The sequence below is a fragment of the Camelus ferus genome, chromosome 9 (genome assembly GCF_009834535.1).
Source record: "Camelus ferus isolate YT-003-E chromosome 9, BCGSAC_Cfer_1.0, whole genome shotgun sequence".
Lineage (NCBI taxonomy): Eukaryota > Metazoa > Chordata > Mammalia > Artiodactyla > Camelidae > Camelus > Camelus ferus.
The window spans coordinates 21,254,833-21,279,488 of NC_045704.1; the positions used below are offsets into that span (position 1 = coordinate 21,254,833).

The following is a 24,656-nucleotide window of genomic DNA, read 5'->3' on the forward strand; positions in this document are numbered from 1 at the left end:
CCAAGTGACAAGGGCGTAGCTGTTGTAGCGCGGCAGGGTGCGTAGTACGCAGGCGCTCCCTACCCTTCCCCCCCCGGCACGTGACGAGGCACTACGAGCCGTCACGTGAGGCAGGCAGAGAGCACGCGGGCGGGGTAGGGTTTGGCGGCGCTCGGCGAGGACCAAAGTAAGGCTGCAGACCCGGCAAAACCCAATTGGGTTGGACAGCCATGCCCAAGTACTGCCGGGCTCCGAACTGCTCCAACACTGCGGGCCAGCTGGGCGCGGACAACCGCCCGGTGAGCTTCTACAAGTGAGCACAAGCGAGGGGCGGGGCTTGCAGGGAGGCGGGGCCCTGTGGGGGCGGGGCCCGAGGATAAATGCGCTGTGCGGGGCACCTGGCCCAGCTTGCAGGCGTCTAGTAAACAAGGTGGAAATATGGTATTCCCGGCGTTTCACTAGCAGTAAACACGGTACCTGTAAAGGTGCAGATGTGTGAAACAGCAGGGGTAGACGATTAACTGCAGGTGGTGAACGGGGCGAGCGGAAGAAGGGGAGGGTTGTGTAGAGAAGTGAGTATGGTCCAGGCTCGGTAAGAGCCTACAACTGCCCATTCACCATCTCTACTAATTAGAGTCATCTCAAACTCAAAACACCCGAAACCAAGCTCCTGATTTTGTCTCTCCCAAAACCTTCCATAACGTTTCCTATCTTAGTTAATAGCTTTCCATTTTTCATGTTGTTCAGGCTAGAAACCCTTAGCGTCATGCTTATCTCTTACCTTTCCTCAAACCTGAGAAAGCAAAAATTAGCCTGAACTCTTAAAAAAAAAAAAAAAGGCACACCCCCATCATTTATTTAACAGACACGGGAAAAGCCAGCTGAAGAGTTAATAGGAAAAAAATATTGTTATATTTTTCTCAGGGACGTTGCTGCACATGTAAAGTGAAGAAACTCCCCATCTTTGAATGACTACTGCTTTCTTACTAGAAAGCTTTGTTCTCTAAAGTCATAGGTTATCGCAGACTTTGCTGTTTGAAATTACATCAGTAAGAATGAAACATCTTACCTAGGGCCTGGAAAAGTTGTCACTTTGACACAGAATAGCAACCTTGATTTACAATCCAGGTGCTGAGCTTTGCGTAAAGGGGTTTCTGGACACAGTATTTCACATCTATCCAAACTTTATCGCTTCCAAGGAGACAGGCCCCTGAGCCCACTTTGCCATCTAGACCTGATTTTGATCCCACAGTTCTCTTTGCTTTGAACATATCTAAACTCTATTTCACTTACACCTCACCTGAATTTCACTCATCTCCCAAACTCAAAAACTCTTTTCCTCTGTTTGGCAAGACTTCCTCACAGGACCTCTGGTGTGCAGTCTCCCTTATTGCCCTGGTAAATAAACCGATTTCTTGGACTGCACCTTCCAGTTGCGCTATTTTATTGGCCTCTTCATTCGTCAGCCTGCTCCCACAGTCTGTCCCCCACACACAGTCACAGGGAAACTGTGAACACCAGAGTCATATCAGGGCCCTCCTTATCTCAGATCCCTCCTCTGACTCCCACTTGACTCTGTAAAAGCCAAGACAGTGAGGCTGGCACAGGCACAGAACAGGCCTACAAAGTATTACAGGAGCTGATCCCCTCATCTCCCTTCTGCCCCTCCGTCAGTCTGCCTGTTGGATATTCCGCTAGCTCATCAGGCACATTATTGCTCCAGGGCCTTTGCCTGTGCCATTTCCTCAGCCTGGAAAGTTCTTCCCTTTATGACCACCACTCTGTAAAATGATAGCCCTCTCCCAGTCCTACATATTCTCCCTACTTGCCTCCTGTTTTATTTTTCCCTTTAACACAACTGTCCGGCATACCACATACTAGATATATTCATTTATTGCCTCCTCCACTAGAATGTCAGCTCCAGGAAGGCAGGGATTTTTGTCTGTCTGACTCCCTGGAGTGTCCTCAGCACTTATAACAGTGCCTGGCACATAGTGGATATTTGGTAAATTCTTTTTGGATGGAATAAATGAATGCATTTCAGATGGGCTCCCCAGGAAACCCAGCACTGTGTCCCAGCTATCCCTTGAGGGACCCTGGTTCAGGGAAGGAGGAGTGCAGAGGAGTCTTTGAACATGAATCAGTATGCCCAGACCTGCTTTTAAAAATCTATCACTCTGGCACTGTTTATTAATTCAGCAACTCTAGGCATCTCCTGGAGTAAGTAAGCCCCTGCTGGACACTGGGACCCTGACAGATCTTGCTCTTGCTCTTGCTCACGAGTAGGTGAGGGGTCAAACACTGAAGAACTGAGTACACAACTTGATTCTTTCTTTTCCTCAGCACTACTGCTCCCAATCTAGTCCCTTAACCCATCCATTGACTCTACCTACCAGTGCATCCCCAACCTGCAGCAAGCACAGCAAAACACCTAACACCTTGGCTATACAGTTATAAATGCAAATGGCAGGCTCCTAACTAAACTATTAGGAAATAAGAGGGAAAAACCCACAATCCAGGTCTGACCACTTCGTAATCACCTCCGCTGTCGCAGCGTAGTCCAGGCTACCATCATCTCTTAGCGGGACACTGTGATAGCTGCCTGCTAGTCTCCCTGTTTCCCATGCTTGCCTCCCTTACAGCGACAATAGCTTACTTAGAGAACACTTATTGTTTGCCAGGTACTGTTCTCAGTGCTTCACATATAATAATGAGAACAGTGACAACTCTACTTAGCAGCCAGTAACCATATAAAAAGCAGTTCCTGTCTGTTTAAATCCCACCAGGCTGTTCCTCACCCAGGCTAAGCCATTCCCACCTCAAGGCCCCTCCCTGAATCACTCTTGCAGAAGCCATTTTGATAAGAGTTGAGTGAGAAGCAGTTTTCAAAGGAGATTCAAGAGCAGGCGTAGATGCTAGCCCAGAACAAGGTGAAACATTGAAGGAAGTGACTGCTAGGAAATAACTGGAAAGTCCTGCCTGGGTGCCAGAGGAAGCGTTCATTAGCTGTGTTTTAGGCTCTTTCAGGAACAACTGACAGTCATCTCTCATGGGGGAGCCTGTCATGCAGGAATTGCATCTGTCTGGCAGTTCACAAAGTCCTGAAAATGATAGCAGCTTAACCAAATTATGGGGTCTGTAGGAATCAGTATGGTTACGTTATGCCACAGTAACAAACTCACAAAATCTCAGTGGCTTACTGCAACAGAGATTTATTTCTCACTCACACTAGTATCCTTTGCAGGCCATGTGTGGCCCTGCTCTGCTGTATCTTAATTGGGGACTCTGGCTGTAGAAGCTGCTCCTACATAGAACATTGCTGGTCTTTTTGTGTGTGTATGTGGAGGGGTGGATAGGAAGAGAAAATAGGGAGAATCACCCCATGGCTCCTGGTAAACTGTATGTTTAGAAGTGGCCCATGTCACTTTTACTGCTCTGGCCAAAGCAAGTCTATGGCAGGCCTCAGGTCAGTGGAGTGGAAAATGTGTATCTTAGTGTGGGGCAGGGTAGCAAATGTTTTCAACAATAGTACAGTCTACCATAAGGTTTATTTTTCTCTCATATGCAACAAGTAGAGAGGTTGGCAGACCAGCACTGGTGTGGCAGCTTCACAGTCATCAGGGACGCGGTCCCATCTTTCATGTCATCCTTGGCATGAGCTTCTGCCCAAGATGGCTGCCGGGTGTCCCAGCCATCAGGCTGTACTGATTCCTGTTAGAGAGAAAAGGGAAGGGAGGAAGAGCAAAAGGGGCTCAACTCTATGCTGAGCCAGTCCCCTTACAAAGCCAACCCAGCAAGCCAACCTGAGGGTGAGTTCTTCATCATTGGTTACACCCAACTGCAAAGGAGGCTGGGAAATGTAGTCTTTTAGCTGGGCATTTAACCACCCTGAAGACATTTTGAGTTAGGTTAGTAAGGAAGAAAAGAACTAGCAGTGCTCTAGATGGGATGACCAGCAAGACTGAAATATTCTACAAAAGAGGAGGACACTGGTTGTCCACTTAAGGTAGATTTTTAGAGCAGGACATTTTCTACTATAAATGTTACCATCCGGAGAAACAAAAGAGAATGAAAACAAGATCAAATTAGGAAGAGTTGTTTGGTTTTTTAAAAAATGATACTCGCTTTCCTCCTTTGCCCCTTGAGCTACTTCTGATTCCATTTGAGAACCCCTTCACGTTCAAGGTACCAACCCAGATGTCCCACACAACACGCAAGTATTCACTGGCCAGAACTTAGTTACAGGGCCCCACCGATGGCAGAGGAACCTAGGAAACAGTTGTTCAGCAGGGCACCACATTGTGGCCTCGGGAAAAGTTGCAGAAGTTGCAGTTTGTTAGTTAAGGAAGAAGACGAGCATGCATACAGAGTAATCAGTTGGCAGTCTCTGCCCAGGAGTGGGTGGGAAGTGCTGCTACAAGGGATTTTTATATGCCCGTCCAGGCAGAATGAGGCCGGTGAAAGCACTTGGATCTCAGATTGAGGCTGAAGGAACTGCAGCAGCCAGAGTCCCTGGCTCTGTGCCTGGGGGTTCTGCTCTTTGGATGCTGCGACTCTTCTCTGAGTCAGCCCTTGCCTCCCCCCTCCCCCCCAGCTTCCCTCTCTTCTGCCTTTTGCCAGAGAAGTCTTACTTTTCTCCCCCTGCCACCAACCTCTGCCCACCCGATCCACCTCCTCCCCAAGAATGGCCTCTTTAGTTTCTTATGTGTCTTTCCCAGTGTTTCTCCATGCAAATACAAGCAAATCTGAATATATGTTCTTATTTCCCCCTTCATTAGTTTTCTGTAGCTGCTGTTACAAACATGGTGACTGAATAGGAATTATTCTCTCACAATCCAGATCAGTTTTACTAGGCCAAAATCAAAGGGTCAGCTTTACACACACGTATGTGCATATAAAACTGGCAAAATCTGAGTAAGATTTGTGTATTTGTACCAACGGCAATTTCCTGGTTTTGTTTTTGTTGTTAAGACGTTACTATTGGGGGAGACTGACTGAAGAGTACACAGGACTTCTTTGTACTTCTTTTTAAGCTTACTGTGAATCTATTTCAAAATAAAACAATAATAATTAAAAAAGAAATCTTGTGAAATCAAGGTGTCAGCAAGGCTGCATTCGCTGGGAGGCTCAAGGGGAAAATCTGTCCCTTGTATCTTCCAGTTTCTAGTGTCAGGCATTCCCTGGCTCGTGGCCATCACTCCAATCTCTGCTTCCGTGGTCACATTGCCTTCCCCTCTTTCATCTGTGGTAATATATTCTTCTGCCTCCCTCTTATAAGAATACTTGTGATTGCATTTAGGGCCAACCGGGATGATCTAGGATAATTTCCCCATCTCAAGATCCTTAACTTAATTACATCTTTTGTCATGAGTTGTAATATTCACAGGTTCCAGGGATTAGGATGTGGATATCTTTTTTGGTGGGGGGCATGACTCAGCCTACCACAACTGCTAAATGCTGATATATTACTATATTTGGAACCTTGCTTTTTTCACATAATATTTGCCAAAACAGTAGCATGTCAGTTCATACAGTGCCTTCATAGTCTGTTTCACAGCTGTATAGTATTCCTTTGTGTTCACATGCCAGAGTTTATTTTTCTCCTATGGATGGTGCTGTTCCCCACTCTCTAACACTCCTTACTCTTCCTTTTTAACAAAGAGAGAACAGCCAGTAAAGGTATCCAGGTGTTTTTATGGTTAACTCCTATTTATGGAATTGATACTGGTTTTCCATTTTCAGTTGGGGTATAAAGTTTCTAAAAGGTATCCTTGTTTAATACTTAAAGTTGGTCCATTTTAAGAAAAATCTTAAGTAATGTCACAGATATGGAAGACACTATGAAGGTGGAATGTGGATGACGGACTGTATTAGTTACCTAATGCTACGTACAAACTATCCCCAAAATTAGCAGCTTAAAATAAACCTTTTCTCACAGTTTCTGGCAGCTGCCATAAAACAGACTTGCCCAGCCTTAATCATGTGGCCATCCCTAGCTGCAAATGAACCTGAGAAATGAGCTCTTTATTGTGGGCAGCCTTGAGCCCAGGTCTAAACAGAAAGTATATTGCTATAAAAGAGGGCAAAAACAGATGTTGGGGACAATGGCACCAAGTCACAGGAGTAGTGGGACACCTGTAGAGGGTGCCTTATCAGATAATCCCCACCCACTCCCACTGGGAAAGCTTTTATTTAGTTCATTTTATAAAAAATTTTTAATTAAAAAAATTTTTAATTGTGGAAAGAAATATAAAATCTACCATATTAACCATTTTAAAGTCCATTAGTATTAAGCATATTCACGTTGTTGTGCAACCCATCTCCAGAACTTTTTCATCTTGCAAAACTGAAACTCTGTACCCACTGAACGAGAACAGCCCCTGGCAACTACCATCCTACCTTCTGTGAATCTGACTACTCTAGATAACTCATACAAGTGGAGTCATACAGTATTGGGGGGTTTTGTGACTGGTTTATTTCGCTTACCATAATGTACTGAAGGTTCATCCACATTATAGCATGTGTCAAAACTACGTTCTTTTTAACGCTGAATAATATTTCATTGAATGTATATACCACATTTTGCTAATCTATTCATTTGTTGATGGACCCTTAGGTTTCTTCCTACCTTTTGGCTATTGTAAATAATGCTATTAACAAGAGTGTGCAAATATCTCTTCAAGAAAGACCCTGCTTTCAGTTTGGGGGGCCTATATCCAGAACTGGGATAGTTGGATCCTAAGGTAATTCTATTTTCAATTTTTTGAGGAACCATCATACTACTTTTCAGAGGCTGCTCCATTTTAGATTCCCACCAACAGTGCCCAGGGTTCCAGTTTCTGCACATCTTTGCCAACATTTGTTATTTTGTTTTTTTTAAATAGTAGCCATTCTAATGGTTATGAGGTGATATCTGTGGTTTTGATTGGCATTTTCCTAATGGTAAATGATGTTGAGCATCTTTTCATATGCTAGTTTGCCATTGTATCATTGGAGAAATATCCTATTCAAGTCCTTTTCCCCATTTTTTAATTGGGTTATTGTTTTTGTTGTTGTTGTTAAGTTGCTTAAAAACCTTTTAAGATGTGTTTTCAAGCATACACAAAAAATAGAGTTGTTTAAATGAATCCTCATGTATCCATTACTCAATTACACCAGTTGTCAACATTTTGCTAATCTTTTTCATATACCTTCCTCCCACATATACCTTTAATGCAATATTTTAAAGTAAATTCCAGACATTAGGTATTTTATCCATAATTATTTCAGAATATTTTCCCAACAGATGACTATTTTAGAAGCTTAAACCAATACAATTATCATGCATAGCAAAATCAATTTCTTGCAATTATCTAATAGCCAGTTCATGTTCAGTTTCCCCCAACTGTGTTAAAATGTCTTTTTGCAGAATAGTTTTTTGCAACCCCTGCCTTTGGGTTGATGTTTCTGAAATCTCTTTTAATCCATAATCCTACCCCTACTGCCATGAATGTGGAGTCTTCCACATTCTAGGATTTGTCCAGTTTTGTAAACTGCTCCCTTAGGTTCATGTGGAGGAGCAGATTGGGGGCCCAGGGGTGGGAGGGAGAGTGGCAGTGGATAGGGAAACTAGGAAGGGACTGTTGCAAAAACCCACCCAGGAGAGGGACAGCCAGGGTGGGAGAGGTAGGCTGATGCCGGGTGTTTAAAAGATGGAGAGCCTAAGGAGTGGATGTGGGTAGGAGGTAAAGAGCCTGGTTGGGAAGCTGGGCCAGATTCTGGCTCAGGGGAGGCCGAGATTTGGAGTCCATGGACCTCTGGTGTTTGTGGGGCGTGTCCGCAGCGAGGACCTGATATCGCTGACCCCGCCCCCCGGCAGGTTCCCACTGAAGGATGGCCCCCGGCTGCAGGCCTGGTTGAGGCACATGGGCCGGGAGCACTGGGTGCCCAGTTGCCATCAGCACCTGTGCAGCGAGCACTTCGCCCCCTCCTGCTTCCAGTGGCGCTGGGGTGTGCGCTACCTACGGCCAGATGCTGTGCCCTCCATTTTCTCCCGGGCGCCGCCCGCCAAGGTGAGTTCAGGGAGGTCCCGCTGCTGGAGTCTGATCCCCAGGCCGCCCCTCCTGCGGAAGTCCCTCCTGGAGTCTGACTCTCAGCCCTCCCTCCTAAGAGAAGTTCTTCCCTGAGGTCTAGCCTTACCGAGGGAAGTCCTTCCTGGAGTCTGACCCCGAACCCTCCTCTCCTGAGGAAATCTCCCCTGGAGCCCGGCTCTGATGTCCCCCACCCCCACCCCGTGCTTTGTCTTCCAGAGGCAGCAGAATGCTCGGAGCGCCGAGAAACCAGTCCTGCCTGCGCCTCCGCAGGAGGCCACGTCCAAGTCCCCTGGCTCAGCGGTCCCAGCGTCTGGCCCTGTACACCTTGTGGTGCTGGGGCCAGCATCCGGAGGCCCCGAGGCCCCCGCCACCGTGTTCCTGACGCCCCTGCCGGCTCCCAAGGGGCCGCGCCCTGGAGTCTCGGCCCAGCACCCCCGGGCGGGGCTGGGCGCGGCGCTGGGAGCGCTGCAGCGGCGGGTGCGGCGGCTCCAGCGGCGCCACGAGCGGCACCAGGCGCAGCTGCGGGCTCTGGAACAGCTGGCGCAGCAGCTGCGCGCCGAGAGCCTGCTGGCGCGCGCGCGCCGGGGCCTGCTGTGCGCGGTGAGTGCCCCCGCCTGGCCCACCCGCCTGCGGTCCCCTTTAAACCAGTACTTAGAACATTTCACTCGTCTTTCCAAATTTCACTCGTCTTTAGAACATTTAGAACATTTCACTCGTCTTTCCAAATTTCGGGCTTGAAAAAACCAATCTGGCAATGGCAAGCAACTATCGGTAGGAGCTGAGTAGTGGCCGCCCCGTTTATTAATAATAATATTTAAGAAGCCTTTATTTCTCTGGCCACAGTTAATAACTCATTGAAAGCTCTCCATGACCTTGATGTTGCTCTTGTGCCCATTTTCCAGATGAAAAAACCAAAGCACAGAGTGGTCCAGTAATTTGCCCAAAGTCAGTAAGTGGCAGAGCAGGGATTCAAACCCTGGTGTCTGGCTCCAGAGGAGGCCTGTGCTTTTCTCTTGGAGCGCTCCCTGCCTGGCAGGTAAAGAACTTGAGTTTGCAACTCTATCCTAGTCTTCCAGGCCAGATCTAAGGCCCCTTTGCCCCTATATTTTACTGCTGAGTATTTTCCAGGGCTGGGGGTTGGGGGGATCATGTGTTTAAAAATCAAAGTTTAACCAGGCATGTTCCCTGCTTCAAACTCCAGGGTCAAGCTTGAGGTCCCAGGTCCCAGGTCCCAGGTTCCTGCCGGGACAAGGGAGGTGGGAGGGGGTTTCAGAAAGCCCCTGAGGTCCCTTGGTAGCTGACACCAGTGGGTTGGACCTAGCCCACAGACATGAATTATTTGGCCTCTACAATGCTTTAAAATATTTTCTGGTCTTTCCTGAAGGCTCAGCAGACCTAGCAGCAGGGGGTTCCTATCCCCAGATAGTAGCAGTCAGCTGGAGCTGCAGTGGCTGCCCCTGGAGACCGGGGCCTGAACCATGCTGGGGCACAAGAGGGACACACAGTGGGGCGAGGACAGAACTCAGACCCAGGCCTGGGGCTCTTCACCGAGCCTGCTGGGGCCCCTGGGCTGACAGCGTCTTTCTCTGCCTCCCCTGCCCCCATTCCATCCCTGTCTCCCCAATCTCTTCCTCTCTCCCCCACATTCACCTTTGTCTTTCTGCCCCCCCATCTCTCTGTCATCCATTTATCTTCCCCCTTCCCCATGTCTCTCTTCTTCTGTATCTTTGTCTCATATCTATGTCCCTGTCTCTCTGTGCCTACATTTCTCCCATGCCCCATATCTCTCTCTCCCTGTCTTTGTCCCCCCACATCTCTCTCCCTGTTTTCCCACACCCCTTAATTCCCTCCTGAGTGTCTCTCTGATTCTCACATCTCTTTCCTCACATCTCTTCTGTTTCCTGACACCCTCCCTTCCACCTCTACCTCTCTGTTTCTCACCACTTCTCCCCCTGCCAAACCTTTTCCTTCCCTCCTTCCCTCCTCTCACTCCCCTCGTTCCCCTGTGTCCTCCATCTCTACCACTTCTTTGCCTGGACGGCCTAGCACCCTGGACCTGAGGAATCCGAAGCCTTCACCATCATCTGTGGAGGGCCCGACATAGCTGTGGTCCTTGCCCAAGGTCCTGCACCTCCCACACTGGACACCAAGCTTGAGCTCCTGGACACTCAGACTCCCAGTGTATAAGCACCAGGACAGAGAATGTCGTGGGACAGATGATAGAAGAGAGAGGAAGAGAGACGTGTCGCACATGGAATTGGCCCAGTCCCACCACCCATGCCGGGGGCATAGTAGTGCCTCCCTCCAGGGCCTGGCTCCCACCACCTCCTCTTATGAACCCCTTGCACCTACCTTAGGGCCAACCTGGGCCTAAGACCCGACCCCTGACAGCAGCGATTACATGGGTACCAGGTCCCTGCCAACCCCAGCTGGAATCTTTGCAGTCAGTAAAACATCCTCCCAGCAGAACAAGGGTTGAGTGTTTGGGGAGAGTTGTACCTGGTTTTGAAGAGCACCTCATAACCTTTGCTGAGCCTGGTGCCAAGCTGGGGATACAGCAGTGAACACAGCTGACAAAAATCCTGTTCTCATGGTGCTCACATTCTGCTTGAGTAGAAGATGAACTAGTAAACTAATAAACAAGACAATTTCAGATTGCGATAAGTGCTATAAAGATGAATGAAAATATGGGCTGGGGGAGGGGGAGGACTGTCTAAGGAGACAGTGTTTGAGCGGAGACCGGGATGATGAGAAGGAACTGGCCTAGAAGTTCCAGGGAGAAGAACCCCTGCACATGCCCCAACATCTACGGTGTAAACTGGGGAAGGGCAGCATTGCTATGGAGAACACTAAAGCAGGGAAGGAAGTGAGTGTGTCGGGGGGAGAGGGGGAGTTGGGATGCAATTTTTGATGGAGCAGAGAAGGTCTCATTGAAAAGGCACCAATAAGCAAAAACCTGAGAGGAGAAAAGGAACCAGGTATCTGGGGGCAGCACATTCCAGCAGAAGGAAGAGCCGGTGTGAAGGTACTGGGGTGAGGAGGAGCAAGTGAGGTCAGCGTGGTTAGAGTGGAGTGAGAGGAGGTGAGATTGGAGAGATAATGGGAAAGTTCATATAGGGTCTTGTGGGTTGTTGTTGGGAACATTGACTTTTACCTGGAGTAGGGTCCAGTAAGCAGATGCCTCAAGGAGGACGCTGATGTAAAAGGTGTTCCTAGGTACCTATAGCTGCATATAGGGTGGGCGTGGTGAGGAGGGAGCAGGGAGAACAGAGGAGGCTGCTGCCATAGTCCAGGTGGTAGAGGATGAAGGAAAGACCAGGATGAGGGCCTGGGGTTAGGGGTGAGGGATGAAATTCTGGAAATATTTTTGGTGGAGCTACTGGGCCTGCCCATTAGAAGGATGAGGGGTGGAAGGCAAAGTCAGCTGTTCTTGTTCAGTTTGGGAAGATTGTGGGCAGTCCAGGCTACAGACAGCCAGATATGATAGCTAAGCCATGATGATGGAAACAAGAAAGCCTGGGCCCTGGGCTAGCTCCTGGAGGGCCTTCTAGGGGAGGGGTCCACTGGCAGATCGATCTATCCCCTAGACACCGCCAAAGCCATGTAGCATGGGGATTAAAAGCCCAGACTCTACAGCTAGGCCCCTTGGATTCAAGTCTTAACTCCATCACCTACTTGCTGTGTGCCCTTGGGCAAGTGGCTTAACTTCTCTGGGCCTGGTAAGTGCTGTGTGGGCACTATGAGATGATAATGACGATGAAGCTGATTAGAGGAATCTCTACAGAATCATCTGAGACATCCCTTGTATAGGGCGAGCACGGAGAGGGGATCAGGTCTGATATGTGAGGGAGATAAAATACCCATCACCATCACACACTTAGACCTCTACCCTAACTGGCCTTGTTCGGGGGCCCGCGGGAAGGCGCTATCACAGCGGGATGGGCAAAACGAACTGTACCCATTTTCCCATCCCTCTCTTTGCGCTCTGGCCCCTGCTTCATCTTTCTCCTGTCTCCATGTCTCACATCCTTCTTCGTGGCCATTGCTTCTTCCTCTCCCCATCCTAGGTGTCTATCCCCTTTGCATCGCTGCCTCCAGCCCTTTCATCAATGCGACCAGCCTGGCGGTATCTCCGCCCCCGCGCCTGGTTGGGGGTGACACAGCGCATGCGCCTTCAGCGCCCCTCCCTCTCCACCCCCACCCCTCTTCGGCGTCTGGGCCTCGTCCCCTTCTCTCTGTCTCCTTCTCCCCCATCACTTCTCCCGGCACTGACACCCCATTACTCCAATTCCCCGGGTCTCAGCTTTGGTCTCCAGCCCCATCCACCCGAGGTAAGCTGGGTAGAGGGAGGCCTGCGGAGAAGGGGAGGGGCAAAGCATCCTGCATCCTGAGATAAACAAACCCGGGGAGGGGGCGGCCTATACTGAGGGGCCTGACGCGGGAGAAGAATGGGAGACAGGACCGGGTAATGGAAGTGGTAGGCGTTGGACCCATATACCAGGGTCCTCTGATGGATGACTGGCGTCTCTGTGATGCCCCCAAATCCAGAGCTGGGGGCGTGGGAGCCATCCGGAGCCCTGGAAGCGTCTGGGGTCTCAGATTCCGGAGACCGTGGGGCACCCTCTCTAGCTAACCTCTGCCCCTAGGATTTGCCTGACGGCTGCCCCCAACTCTGCTCCTGCCCCCCTGAGGGCCACCAAGGACCATGACTAAGACAGATCCCGCCCCGATGGCCCCGCCGCTCAGGGCGGAGGAAGAAGAGGAGGAGGAGGATGAGCCTGTCCCGGAGCCCCCCAGCCCCACCCAGGAGCGCCGGCAGAAGCCTGTTGTGCACCCCTCGGCACCTGCCCCCCTCCCCAAGGACTATGGTAACCACCCTCCCCACCCTGCAATATGGCCTGGAGCCTTGGGTGGCCAGGGAGGTTTGGCTGAACTCTGCTGGTGGAGATGGTGGGAGGATTCTGGAGCATTTGATGGTGGTCTGGAGGAGTCATGGCCCTTGGATCCCCACCCCCTTCATTAATTCATTGATTCACCCATTGGAGAATAGAATTGGGATAATCCTAATTTTTGATTCATGACACATCATTCAGTCATTTAGTCATTCAACATTTTTGAACGCCTGCTGTGGACCTCGGAGCTGGGGGCACAGCATGGAGCATGACAGACCCAGTCTTTGCCTGAGAGAACTCACAGGTGGCCTCAATAATGACTGCACAAATAAGTATAACGATATAAGTATATAATTACAAGACGTGATGAGAATTGTGTTTGCCAAGAACAGGATTCTACAAGAGCTTTTTAAGATATGGTTTCCCTGAGGAAATAACATTTAAGGGAGACCTAAGGATGAGTTGGGGGTTAACAAGGGAAAGGCTCAGGGGAAGGGGGTTACCCAGGAGAGATTACCACAGGAGTAAAGTCTCCAAGAATGTAGCGCTGAGAGGGTGGCCTCTTGGAGAAACTGAAAGTGTCTACTCATTCACCAAGCAATATTTATCCATCATGACTACTCTGTGACAAGTCTTGTGTTGGGAGATGGAGATTTAATGGTGAGCAATCCAGGCATGATCCCTGCTCTCAGGAGAGAAGGTGAGACTAAACAAGTAACAAATGAATCAGATAAGTTCAGACGAGTGAATGATATGAAAGAAATTAAAAGGTGGAGATATAATAGAAAATGGCTAGGGAGCAGCATCTTGAGGCAGAGTGGTCAGGGTGGGTCTTTCTGATGAGGTGGCATTTCGGTTGAGACCCAGAGCACGAGGAGGAATCAGCCATATAAGAGCTAGGGAAAGAGAGTTCCAGGCTGTAAGTGGCAAGTGCAAAAGCCCTGAGGCAGGATTGAACTTGGAACAGAGAAAATCATGGTGCTACCCTTAGGGAGTGAAGGGAGTTAAGGTCAGAGGTTGGCAGTGCCTAGATCTGGAAGGACCTTAAAGGCTAGTATGAGGACTTTAGATTTATCCTGAGTGTGATGAGGGGAGAGCAGTTGTAGGGGATGGGTATTTGAAAGCAGACAGGTGGTAGGTCTGATTTATATTTTTAACAGCTCCTTCTGGCTACTGAGCAGGAAAGGTGGAGCTCAGCCAGGATTGAATACAGGAAGGGCTTTTAGAAGATGTTGGCTGGGAATCCCCAGCAGCTGTAAGTTCAGAAACTAGATTCCAAGTTTTGAGAGTAGGCATCACCAAGATAGTGCAGGAGGGATGACATCTGTGGACATGTCACCCACTAGAGGTGGGTCGGGGTCAGGGAGGCCACAAGTTGCCCTCAGTCTGATAGAAAAATAAGAACTTTATCTGGGTGTCCGGGGTTGGATATTCACCCCAGGAAACTGGAAAATCTTCTCTGGAAATGTGGCTGGGGCCTGTGGGCCAGAGGGAAGTCTTAAAGAGTCTAGGGTGCCTGTCCCCTGCCCCCAGAATCCTGCCTGTAGAACAAGGAGGGTTTGGTTACAGAATGCAAAGGAATCTGAAAATATGATCTAGGACAGAGAGAAGGCTAAGGTGGATTCCAAAAGAAACTTGTGTATTTATTTAAGAAATTTGTACATTAATACCGTCAAGACTGACTGAGCACCTAGTGCCTGCCAGGTGCTGTGCTGGGCCCTGCGAATAAGGGAGTGAACACGGCAGCATGGAAACAGCCAAGTGACATTTTTAAAGAAATAAAGAAGGGCAGAGGTGCTGATTTAGCCAAGATGGTCTGGGGAGGCCTCTCTGAAGCCTTCAGAAGATCTGAGGGAAGACTGGCCCAGGCAAGAAAAACAGCAAGCACAAAGCCCTGAGACAGGAATTTGTCGGGCGAGTTGGAAGGACAGAAGGAGGCCAGTGTGGCTCGAGGGGAATGAGTGAAGGGGGAGAGGGCAGAGAACAGAGGAGGCCAGTTTGTGCAGGGCCTGCGGGCTGGCATGAGGACTTTGGTTTGTAATCTGAGTGTGATGGGAGCCAGGGTTCCCAGCCAAGGAGCGCTGTGCTGTGACTGGGGTTTTAATAGGCTGATTCCTGGAGAACCCTCCTCCGCAGCTCTTCCCTGGGCTCTGTATCATCTGGTCATTCATTTGCTCATCCATTCAACGTGCGCTGCACTCCTGCCCTGTGCCAGGCCCTGTGTTGGGTGCTGACGTTACTACAGAGTCTAAGAGGGGAGATGCAGTTCCTCGGGGCACCACCCTGGCTAGTCACAGCTTGGACCCTGCTCATGGATATGTTTTGAAAAATTGGGGGAGATTTTTCATAAAAACTGTGATCTCTGGCTTTTTAATTTTCTTTACTCTGGAGATCTGGCCAACCTGTGCCCATGCTCTGACAGGGCAACAGGGGCCAGAGCAGCAGCAGCCACTGTTGGGCATGCTGGGCACCCCCTCATTTCAAGGGGTGGAGTTTGCTGCTACATAGGAATTGCCTGATCTTCCAGTTTTTCCAGACATGCTGGGCACCCACATTTTTAGGTGAAACCCTCCCAATTTTGAAACCCCGTGCTGGCCACACAGAAAATGCCTGTGGCCCATGTGCCACCAGTTTGAGACCCTGCATTAGAAGGTCTTAAAGGCAAAGACCTAGAACTCCCCTGCCTCAGGATGGAAGGAGGGGGTCACTTTGCCTGGGTGACCTCGGACCTCTCACTACCCCAGCCTTCACCTTCTTCGACCCCAACGACCCTGCCTGCCAGGAGATTCTGTTTGACCCGCAGACTACCATCCCTGAGCTGTTCGCCATTGTGCGCCAGTGGGTGCCCCAAGTCCAGCACAAAATCGATGTCATTGGCAATGAGGTAAGAACGCTGGGGAAGCCAGGGAGGAGACAGTGGGGTCCTTCACGTGTTTGGGTAACCCTGCTTGGTCCCCTGGTACTCCCAGATTCTGCGCCGAGGCTGCCACGTGAATGATCGTGATGGGCTGACTGACATGACACTGCTCCATTATGCTTGCAAGGCTGGGGCTCACGGAGTCGGTGAGGGTCCCAACCCCCAAACGACAAACCCAAAACCTAGGCTCCCACACCCGACACCTTCAGAACCCAGCCCGTGGACCCCCAACTTGAACCCGCAGCCTAAGATCCCAAAGGGTCTTCCCCATGCGCTGGGTCCACACTCTAGAGGAAGGGACCCAAGCTGACCCGGGCTGTCGCGCAGGGGACCCCGCGGCGGCTGTGCGCCTCTCTCAGCAGCTGCTCGCGCTGGGCGCGGACGTGACCCTGCGCAGCCGCTGGACCAACATGAACGCGCTTCACTACGCGGCCTATTTCGATGTGCCCGACCTCGTGCGCGTGCTGCTGAAGGGCGCGCGGCCCAGAGGTGAGGAGGAGGGGCTGGGCTGGGAGGGGACAGGACCTAGACGAGGAAGGGGATCTGGAAGCAGAAGGAGGGTGCCCGGATGTGGGGAAAGGAGACGTGATGTGAAGCAGGCAGGGCAGGTGAGTGATGGGGCCTGGTGGGAGATACGGGTGGGAGGGGAGGCTGCAGGCAGAAGGTTGGCGAGATGGGGCTCAGTGGTCCATAACCCCATGGCCTGGCAGGAGCTGGTCAGGAGGGGAGTGGCCAAGGAGGGCAGGGCTCTGCGGTGGGGCGGGGCTCTGCAGCAGAGGCTGCGAGAGGCACTGAAGCCTGCGGTTTAAGAGATGGATGAAGAGATGGACTTCCGGAGGCTGGAAGGTACCAGGAGGGCTGGGGTGCCAAGGGCGCTCACCCGGAACCCTCCTCTCACCCACTTCCCAGTGGTGAACTCCACGTGCAGTGACTTCAACCACGGCTCAGCCCTGCACATCGCTGCCTCCAACCTGTGCCTGGGCGCGGCCAAATGCTTGCTGGAGCACGGCGCCAACCCAGCTCTTCGGGTACTGCCACCCTGGCCCAGCCCTGTTGTCTTCCTTCTCCTTCTTCCCCAATCCCTTTCCCGGCCAGCAGACCTATGGTGGGGAGGGGGCAGGACCACTTCAGTTTCTTGAAGCTCTCAAAATATGGCAAAAATCTTCTATACATTCAACAAATGTAACAGCTGACATTTACTTAGTGTTCATGATATGTCAGGTGAACCCTGTTTTGAGCCCTATTTTACAATGGAGAAACTGAGGCAGAAAGAGTGATTCGTCCAGGGTCACCCTGCAAGGAGTATCTTCTTTAAATCTGGGCTGGACCCATGGCTGTGTGTACACAGAGACCCTTGGCCCCCCATAAGCCCTCTATATGATCTTTGACCCCTGACCCATCCATTTCCAGGTCCTATCCCCAACATCAGTTTCTCTGCAGCATCCCAGGCACAGATATCGCAGGGGGACATGGCCTGCGCCCCTGAGGTTCTGCCTTTCCCCATTCTGCATTGGCCTAGCTGGACCCCTGAGCCAGTACCACACAGTACCATTTTCAGTGTTTGACCTTCACATGGTCCCATTCCAGGCTTGGGGTCTTGGCCTTGAGGCCGTGACCTACAGCTCCGAAGTGGGACCTTCATTCCCTATTGGCTCCACCCCAGTCCGACCCTCAATTATTTGACATCCCCAGCCTGAGGTCTTGAGTGGACTTCCCTGGGGACCGTGGTCTACACCTTAATGTCACACTCCTTCTATTTTCTTGTTGGTCCAGGGTATGACCTAGGCCCACCTCTGCTTCACCTAGACCTGGGGTCTCTTGGTGGGGGGAAGGGGCTCAGTGGGGGTGTGGATTACATCACTGAGTTTTCACCCTCTCTCTTCATGTTGATGCCCAGAACCGAAAGGGACAGGTGCCAGCGGAGGTGGTCCCAGACCCCATGGACATGTCCCTGGACAAGGCAGAGGCGGCACTGGTGGCCAAGGAGCTGCGGACACTGTTGGAGGAGGCTGTGCCACTCTCCTGTGCCCTCCCCAAGGTCACACTACCCAACTATGACAACGTCCCAGGCAATCTCATGCTCAGTGCACTGGGCCTGCGCCTGGGAGACCGCGTGCTACTGGATGGCCAGAAGGTCAGGGACTGGAGCAGGGATGGGAGGGCAGGGCTCAGCCCTCATCCCTCAGAGATGGGTCCTTGGGCAGAGTGCAGCCTCTCCCCTTTGTCTGCCCACCCTCCTGATCATTCACACAGTATTGATTTCACCTCACAGTTGCTCTGTGAGTGCCTCCTTTGTGACCCACCCTAGGCTGAGCTCTCAGTCCATGTTGGAAGACAGATCCAACACCTGACAGTGACAGCCCAGAGCAGCCATGGCTGTCATGAGGAAGCACAAGCAGAGTGATCAGTGCAGCTCTGCCCCATTTGGGTCCCCCGGGCCTTTTAGTCCCCATGCAGGGCCCACTTGTGCTCCCAGGGTGATCAATACTTTGATTAGGAAAAAAGTACAAGTCAGAGTGATCAAGGGTGTGATGGGGAAGACACACTTGAAGATGCAGATGAGTGAGCCAGGAGAAGAAAGGAAGGGGGGGGGGGTCTAAGGGAAAGGGAGCAGGTCTAAAGGCCCAGAGGACAGAGAGAATCTTCACTCATCCAGGAATTCCAAGTTTTATTCATTTACCTGGTGTCCCTCAGGCTCCATGCTGGACCCAGCCCATCCTTGGGATAAAGGGCTGTGTTGGTCCCAGCCCTGCTCTCAGAGTTCCCTTTCTATTGAAGAAGAGACAGTCAATAAAGTAAGCCCATAGTTAAGATAATTTCTGGTAGCAACAAGGGCCTTGAAAACCATTAAATACTTGGATTTAGTAAATTGTCCCTGGCTGAGGGCAGAGGTTGTTTTTAGCTAGGGTGTTCTGAGACGGCTTCTCTGAAAAGCTAGGGTGGTATCTGATTGGAAGGAGCTCATCTTGCAAAAATATGGAGACACAGGAAACAGTAGGTACAAAGGCCTGGAGGAGGGAAGGGGTAGTGTAACAGGGGAGTTACCAAGGGAGGGTGAGGTGGAGAGGTTAGCAGAGGTTAGCAGATGACACCAGACCTGCAGGCCACTGAAATGAATTTGCATTTTGTTTCTTTGCACAGAGAGAAACCCTAAAAGTCACATTTTATTTCCTAATCAAGAGTTTTGCATGAATCAACCCCATCTAGAAAGCTTCTATACATGATCTGATCAAATCCACGTGTGACAATTTTGAAAGCAGGATGGGTTGACTTTTCCCATTTTACAACACAGAAGACTGTACGAGGCTCAGAGAGGTGAAACCCTTTGTCTGAAGACATCACAATCTCTGCCCATAGAGGAGCAGCAGAGCACAATGGTTATAAGCTCAGGCTCAGGGATTTGCTCAGCCAAATCTTAGCTTTGCCACATACTAGCTGTGGGGCTTGGGGCCAGTGATTTCACCTCTCTGGACATCAGTTTCTTCATCTGTAAAATGGAGCTAACAGTAGCCACTTCAGCAGGTCATATGAGGTTTAAATGAGTTAAAATGTGTAAAGCCCTTAGAACAGGGCTTGATGCACACTAAGTGCCCTTTGTGTGTCAGGCACTGCTCTGATCCCCACACCACTTCTTCAAAGTAGGCATTATTATTTAGCCCATTTTACAGACAAAGAGCTGAGGCTTAGAGAGGTGAGGGAACCTCACACAATGATATTAGTCACACTCAGTGCAGCTAAGCAACTTTGTGTATATCAAAGATGTTTCAACCAGACAACCAGCCTATGAAGTGGATTGTTTTCCCCATTTTCCAGATGAAACTGAGGACTGTGAGTTATCAAAGTCACAGGATAATAAGAGTCAACACTTACTGATCCCTTACTCAGTAGCAGATCCTATTCTGAGGGTGTTAATTTCACTATAGCATTCATGTCCAATAGACCTTGTGATGATGGAAATGTTCTGTGTCTGTGTTATCCAATGCAGTAACCACAAGCCACCTGTGGCTATTAAGCACTTGAAATGTGGCCAGTGTGATTGGGGAAATGATATTTTAATTTAATTTTAGTTAATTTAATTTGCCATATGTGGCCAGTGGCTATTTACTGCTTCCGACAGGGCAGCTTTGTAATGATCCTATAAGGTGGGTGTGAATTCTGTTCCCATTTTGCAGATGAGGATGTTGAGGCACAGTATGGTTAAGTCATATGGCCAGTGAATGGTGATGTCCAAGCTGAGATTTGAGCCTGGGGCTTCCTCACCTGCCCCACCAGCTGCCTGTGTATCAGTGATCTGTGATGGCCTCCCAAGGCCCACCCAAACTATATCCTCCCTTGTTTCTGCAGACGGGCACACTGCGGTTCTGCGGGACCACCGAGTTCGCCAGTGGTCAGTGGGTGGGCGTGGAGCTGGATGAACCTGAGGGCAAGAATGATGGCAGTGTTGGGGGTGTCCGGTACTTCATCTGCCCTCCCAAGCAGGGTGAGTCCCACAGGGGCTCAAAAGGGTGGTGATGGTTTCCACTCAGTAGTTCTGATGCTGCCAGCTGAGGGGGTTGGGGGGTGATGGTGGGGCAGAGGGCAGAGGCTTGGACAACTCCCAGCCCAGGCTATGTCCCCCCAGGTCTCTTTGCCTCTGTGTCCAAGATCTCCAAGGCAGTGGACGCACCTCCCTCATCTGTTACCTCCACACCTCGGACTCCCCGGATGGACTTCTCCCGCGTCACTGGCAAAGGCCGCAGGGAACACAAAGGTCAGAGCGGGAGCCCTGGGGCTGAGGAGAGCCAGTCTTGAGCATCTTCTGTGGGTAGCCCAGCTTCTGTGACTCAGTTTCTCCTCAGGCCCAAAGTCCCATTTTAGAGGACGATCTCTGAGTCCCTGACTTCTATGACTTAGTGTCTCCTTTGACTCAGTACTGGCCCCACCCGGTTCTTGAAAGGACCTGTGGGTTCCCTGCCCACTGTGACACAGTTTCTCGTCAGACCCAAAGGTTTTCTCCCAGTTTCAGGGAAGAATCTATGGGGTTCCTGGCTTTAGTGACTTGATTTATTCTCAGACCCAGTAGCCACTTCATTGTGAAAGGATAGTTTCTGGGTTCCTGACTTCTGAGACTCAGTTTTTCCTTTGGCTTAAGTAGCCTCAACTTTGAGAAGGAGTTTTGGAATTCTCCAGGTTCTTGACTCAGTTTTCCCTCTGGCCTAAAGCCCCCAGCCCCAGTTATCTGACAACTGGGGATGTTTCCTTTCAAGCCCACCCACCCCCCAATTTGGAGGAAGGCTCTGCTTTTCCTCTGATTGGAACCAGGCAAGAGCTTCTACCTTGTGGCTTTCTGGTGACACAGGGTCCCCAGGGCTGGCATTTAGAGGCCTCTCCCTCACCCCTTGTACCCTCCAACCCCAGGCAAGAAGAAGCCCCCGTCATCCCCATCTCTGGGCAGCCTGCAGCAGCGCGACGGAGCCAAGGCTGAGGTTGGAGACCAGGTCCTCGTTGCAGGCCAGAAGCAAGGGATTGTGCGCTTCTATGGGAAGACAGACTTTGCCCCAGGTGAGGACAGATATCTGGGCTGGGGAGCAGGCAGGACCTTGAGGCATCCTGACACCCTCCTGCCGCAGGTTACTGGTACGGCATTGAGCTAGACCAGCCCACCGGGAAGCACGATGGCTCTGTCTTTGGCGTCCGGTACTTTACCTGCCCCCCAAAGCATGGAGTCTTTGCTCCAGCATCTCGAATTCAGAGGTGAGTCCAAACTCTGATCCCAAAACAGGGCACCACCCAGAGCCCTGATTTCTCCCTCAGGTGCCCTGGAGGGGTGTTCCTCCTCGTGGACCAGGAGGACAGTGTGGATACCCACCCCCACGCCCTAGCTCTTTCCTTGTAGGCTCCCTGGCGCACAGCTCCTGGCCAGACCCTGCCTGACCTCTTGTGGCTCTGACTCCTCCCACCCCTCGTGTCTCCCTAGGATTGGTGGATCCACCGATCCCCCTGGCGACAATGTTGGAGCCAAAAAAGTACATCAAGTGACAAGTGAGTTGGGGGCTGGGTATGAGGAGGAGTGTGGGTTTGGGGATAGGAGGGAAGGTCATGGGTTCTCAGGTCTATGCTGGAGCAGAATCTCCAGTGTTCATTTGGGACACAGGATCTGGGAAAATGATGAGACAGGATCCCCCAAAGGGTGGGTGCTATGGGGATGGGGATGTTAATGACAAGGCTCTGGGCAGGCACTGGAGACATGGGCAGGTCTTGGAAGACACAGGAAATATTATTGACGACAGGTCTAGATGGCTGTTGGGAATGCCAGCCCACCGGTAAGCATGATGGCTTTATCTTTGGTGTCTAGTGGGATGTGGATAAGTATTAATGACAAGGAGTCTGGGTGGGTGTTGATAGACAGGTGGGTCTGCCATCCCCTCACCTGAGACCTTGCCCTTCCCTTCAGTGTCGCAGCCCAAACGCACCTTCACAACAGTCCGGACTCCAAAGGACATTGCGTCAGAGAACTCCATCTCCAGGTGCGTAGCAACCCTTGGCCCCCTCTCCTGCGGGATATTCAGGAAAAGGCAATCACCAGGCCATTGGACACAGGGGTCTGGAGCTCTGGGTGGGGCTGGAAGTAGAGGTTAGGAAAACTTATGGTGAGTTAGCTTAGCCAGACACAGTCTTTACGGAGTGAGGCCCCACACTGAATTCTGGTGACTTCAGCTTTTTAGGGGCAGGTAGAGGAGGCAGAACATCCTCCGCCCCATGGGAGCCTGAGAAGGCACAGCCAGAGAGGCAGAGGCAGAATCCAGAAAGGCCAAATCCCAGACACGTGGGGAAGAGCTGGGGGGTGATGGGTCCAGATGCTCTCACCTGCTGCACCCTGCACCAGGGTGTGACACAGTTCTCTTCCCCAGGTTGCTCTTCTGCTGCTGGTTTCCCTGGATGCTGAGGGCGGAGATGCAGTCTTAGAGGCCCTGGACATCCCACAAAGAGACACAGAGTCCCCTCTAGTGTCTCCTGACACAAGGAGCCCCCAAGTCACCCTGAGATAGAGATTCCCAGTAACACATCCAGAATAGAGACCCCCCCAGTAGCCAGCCCTCGATCACTGAGGCCCCATTATTAACAGATTCCCCCATGATAACTCCCCAAATACAGACCTTGTGTTACCCAGAAAGAGATTCCCTGAGTGTAGCACCTTCAGGCTAGTCCCTATCCCCAACCTCTCAGAGCAGACCCCCCAGTAACAGATTTCCACATCATTCCAAATGACGGTGACTTTCTCTACATAATGCTCCACAACAGAACATTTCTGAGTCACCTGTCACTGGATCAGAACCCTTACCTATTAACAAAGACCCACCCCATCAAGTCCCCTTGAAAGAAACCCCTCCAGAACAACAGGGTAACAAACCCATATTTAATTTCAGTCCCCTCAAGATGCTGTGACCCCTGTGGTCACCCCAAACCCTTACACTACAATCAGAGACCCCCCTCCACTGACAAAAACCCCTGCTCTTACCCCTCAAGAAGAGACCCACATTAACCAGCCCACTGTCACCACCAATTTACAGACACCAAAACAGTCCTGGAAGTGCTAATTACAGGACCCCCAAGTCTTCCTATCCTCTGTACCCTCAAGAAACCCCCAGTGCCTTGTATGAAGCCCACCCCATGTGGCCCACAGTACCTGTGCTGGCCAGGCTCCCAGAAAATTCTCTATTTTTAAAGCAATTATTTCCCCCTTTGGGGGACCCCAAAATTTGGAGGTCCCATTCTGGGACTCTAAGCATCCTAAACCCCAGATTACATGTCCCAAACTTCCCTGTGCCCCAAGTCCTACATCCCCTAGGAGACCCCAAAGCCCTAACTCCCAGGACCCCCAAATCATGGAATCCCCAAATCCCCAGGGAACCCCAAATTTAAAAATCCAATCCCAAGCCCCGAGGAAACCCCAATCATGGAGGTCCTTGTGCCTGGGATGGAGGAGACTGCAGTCAGGATATGTATCCTGGGCTCCCAGGGCACCTTAGGCCCCATTCATAGGCCCCAGGAGACCCCAAACAGGAATTCTCATCCCTGGAACACAGAGAACTTCAATGCCCTGAGTCAGTAGATCTCAAGACACCCAAATTCCAAGAGCCCTAGCCCCAAGGGAACCCCAAATCCTCAAACCTCCATCTCTAATAAATGAAGGGCACCAAGGCCTTGAGGGGATCCCAAATCCTCCACTGCAGTCTACTTTCTGGTCACAGGTCCAAGACATTAAATCTTAAGTTACTGGCCCCGAAGGACCTCACAGCTCCCTGGCCAGACTATGCTCGAGGGAGACCCTGAAGGCCCAGGCGGTCCACGGCAGACCTGGGGCCCTGAACACCAAGGACAGCTCACAACTGCCCCTTCACTGCATGTCCCCCAAACTCAGCATGACCCCCGACTCCCTTCAATAAAGACGTTTCTATGGCTCTCTGCGTTGGGTCTGTGTTTGGCGAGTTACGGCCTTGCCTCTGTATCCTTGCTGGGGGAGGATGGCAGAGGAAGTTCATACCTCAAGCTCGCCTCCCTGCGGCTTGGATATAAGATCGCCTAGCCTGTGGGAAGTCCATCTAACAGTCGCGTTTTTCCTGAGGCCGCCACAGCTGCCCCTCGGCGCTGGGCTCTCTCCGCAGTGTGGACAGGTTCTGTTCTGGCGCTCTGATTGGCCGCTGCCAGAAGAAGACGCGTTTCTGAAAGATCCCCAATGGCTCAGAGGCCAGGAGGTACAGCCTATCACCGAACGAAGCTGAAGGGGCGGGGCAATATTGTGTGAGAGCGCCGATT

The 24,656-nt window shown here is 51.0% G+C and overlaps 2 protein-coding genes and 1 long non-coding RNA gene across 7 annotated transcripts; 2 read left to right on the plus strand and 1 right to left on the minus strand.

The window, feature by feature from the left end:
- Positions 1 to 75: 75 nt before the first annotated feature.
- On the plus strand, positions 76 to 10,715 carry THAP8 (THAP domain containing 8). Of its 4 annotated transcripts, XR_004322928.1 has the most exons (5): positions 76 to 292; positions 7,838 to 8,030; positions 8,268 to 8,651; positions 8,954 to 9,087; positions 10,098 to 10,229. XR_004322928.1 is itself a non-coding variant. In XM_032488116.1 (4 exons), the coding sequence occupies exons 1-4, from the start codon at positions 210 to 212 to the stop codon at positions 10,236 to 10,238; spliced, it is 801 nt and encodes a 266-aa protein (XP_032344007.1). In that variant the 5' UTR covers positions 76 to 209; the 3' UTR covers positions 10,239 to 10,715. The 4 variants fall into 4 exon arrangements, 3 of the variants coding, with proteins under 3 accessions (XP_032344007.1, XP_032344008.1, XP_032344009.1); XM_032488116.1 differs by lacking the exon at positions 8,954 to 9,087 and having other exon boundaries at positions 10,098 to 10,715; XM_032488117.1 differs by lacking the exon at positions 8,954 to 9,087 and having other exon boundaries at positions 9,436 to 10,240.
- LOC106729585 lies at positions 3,509 to 24,552 on the minus strand. The gene is made up of 4 exons (XR_004322932.1): positions 24,385 to 24,552; positions 22,707 to 22,781; positions 22,313 to 22,461; positions 3,509 to 3,690 (listed from the first exon to the last, which is right to left on the minus strand). It is a non-coding gene; the product is annotated as an uncharacterized LOC106729585 (long non-coding RNA).
- Positions 11,712 to 24,302, plus strand: CLIP3 (CAP-Gly domain containing linker protein 3). 2 transcript variants are annotated; one of them, XM_032488087.1, is made up of 14 exons: positions 11,712 to 12,382; positions 12,698 to 12,919; positions 15,688 to 15,827; positions 15,913 to 16,006; positions 16,188 to 16,349; positions 16,770 to 16,888; positions 17,758 to 17,994; positions 20,205 to 20,340; positions 20,482 to 20,610; positions 21,258 to 21,401; positions 21,470 to 21,593; positions 21,736 to 21,881; positions 22,294 to 22,366; positions 22,751 to 24,302. In XM_032488087.1, exons 2-14 carry the CDS (start codon positions 12,757 to 12,759, stop codon positions 22,803 to 22,805), a joined length of 1,722 nt encoding a protein of 573 aa, XP_032343978.1. In that variant the 5' UTR covers positions 11,712 to 12,382; positions 12,698 to 12,756; the 3' UTR covers positions 22,806 to 24,302. The 2 variants fall into 2 exon arrangements, with proteins under 2 accessions (XP_032343978.1, XP_006184488.2); XM_006184426.3 differs by having other exon boundaries at positions 11,720 to 12,382; positions 21,817 to 21,881.
- Positions 24,553 to 24,656: the final 104 nt, after the last annotated feature.

Coding starts and splice junctions, on each gene's coding strand:
- THAP8 (XM_032488116.1), top strand. CDS start 210: ATGCCCAAGTACTGCCGGGCTCCGAACTGCTCCAACACTGCGGGCCAG. Junction 293..7,837: donor CGCCCGGTGAGCTTCTACAA/GTGAGCACAAGC, acceptor GCCCCCCGGCAG/GTTCCCACTGAAGGATGGCC. Junction 8,031..8,267: donor CCCGGGCGCCGCCCGCCAAG/GTGAGTTCAGGG, acceptor TTTGTCTTCCAG/AGGCAGCAGAATGCTCGGAG.
- CLIP3 (XM_032488087.1), top strand. CDS start 12,757: ATGACTAAGACAGATCCCGCCCCGATGGCCCCGCCGCTCAGGGCGGAG. Junction 21,594..21,735: donor CCAGCATCTCGAATTCAGAG/GTGAGTCCAAAC, acceptor CTTTCCTTGTAG/GCTCCCTGGCGCACAGCTCC. Junction 22,367..22,750: donor TCAGAGAACTCCATCTCCAG/GTGCGTAGCAAC, acceptor TCTCTTCCCCAG/GTTGCTCTTCTGCTGCTGGT.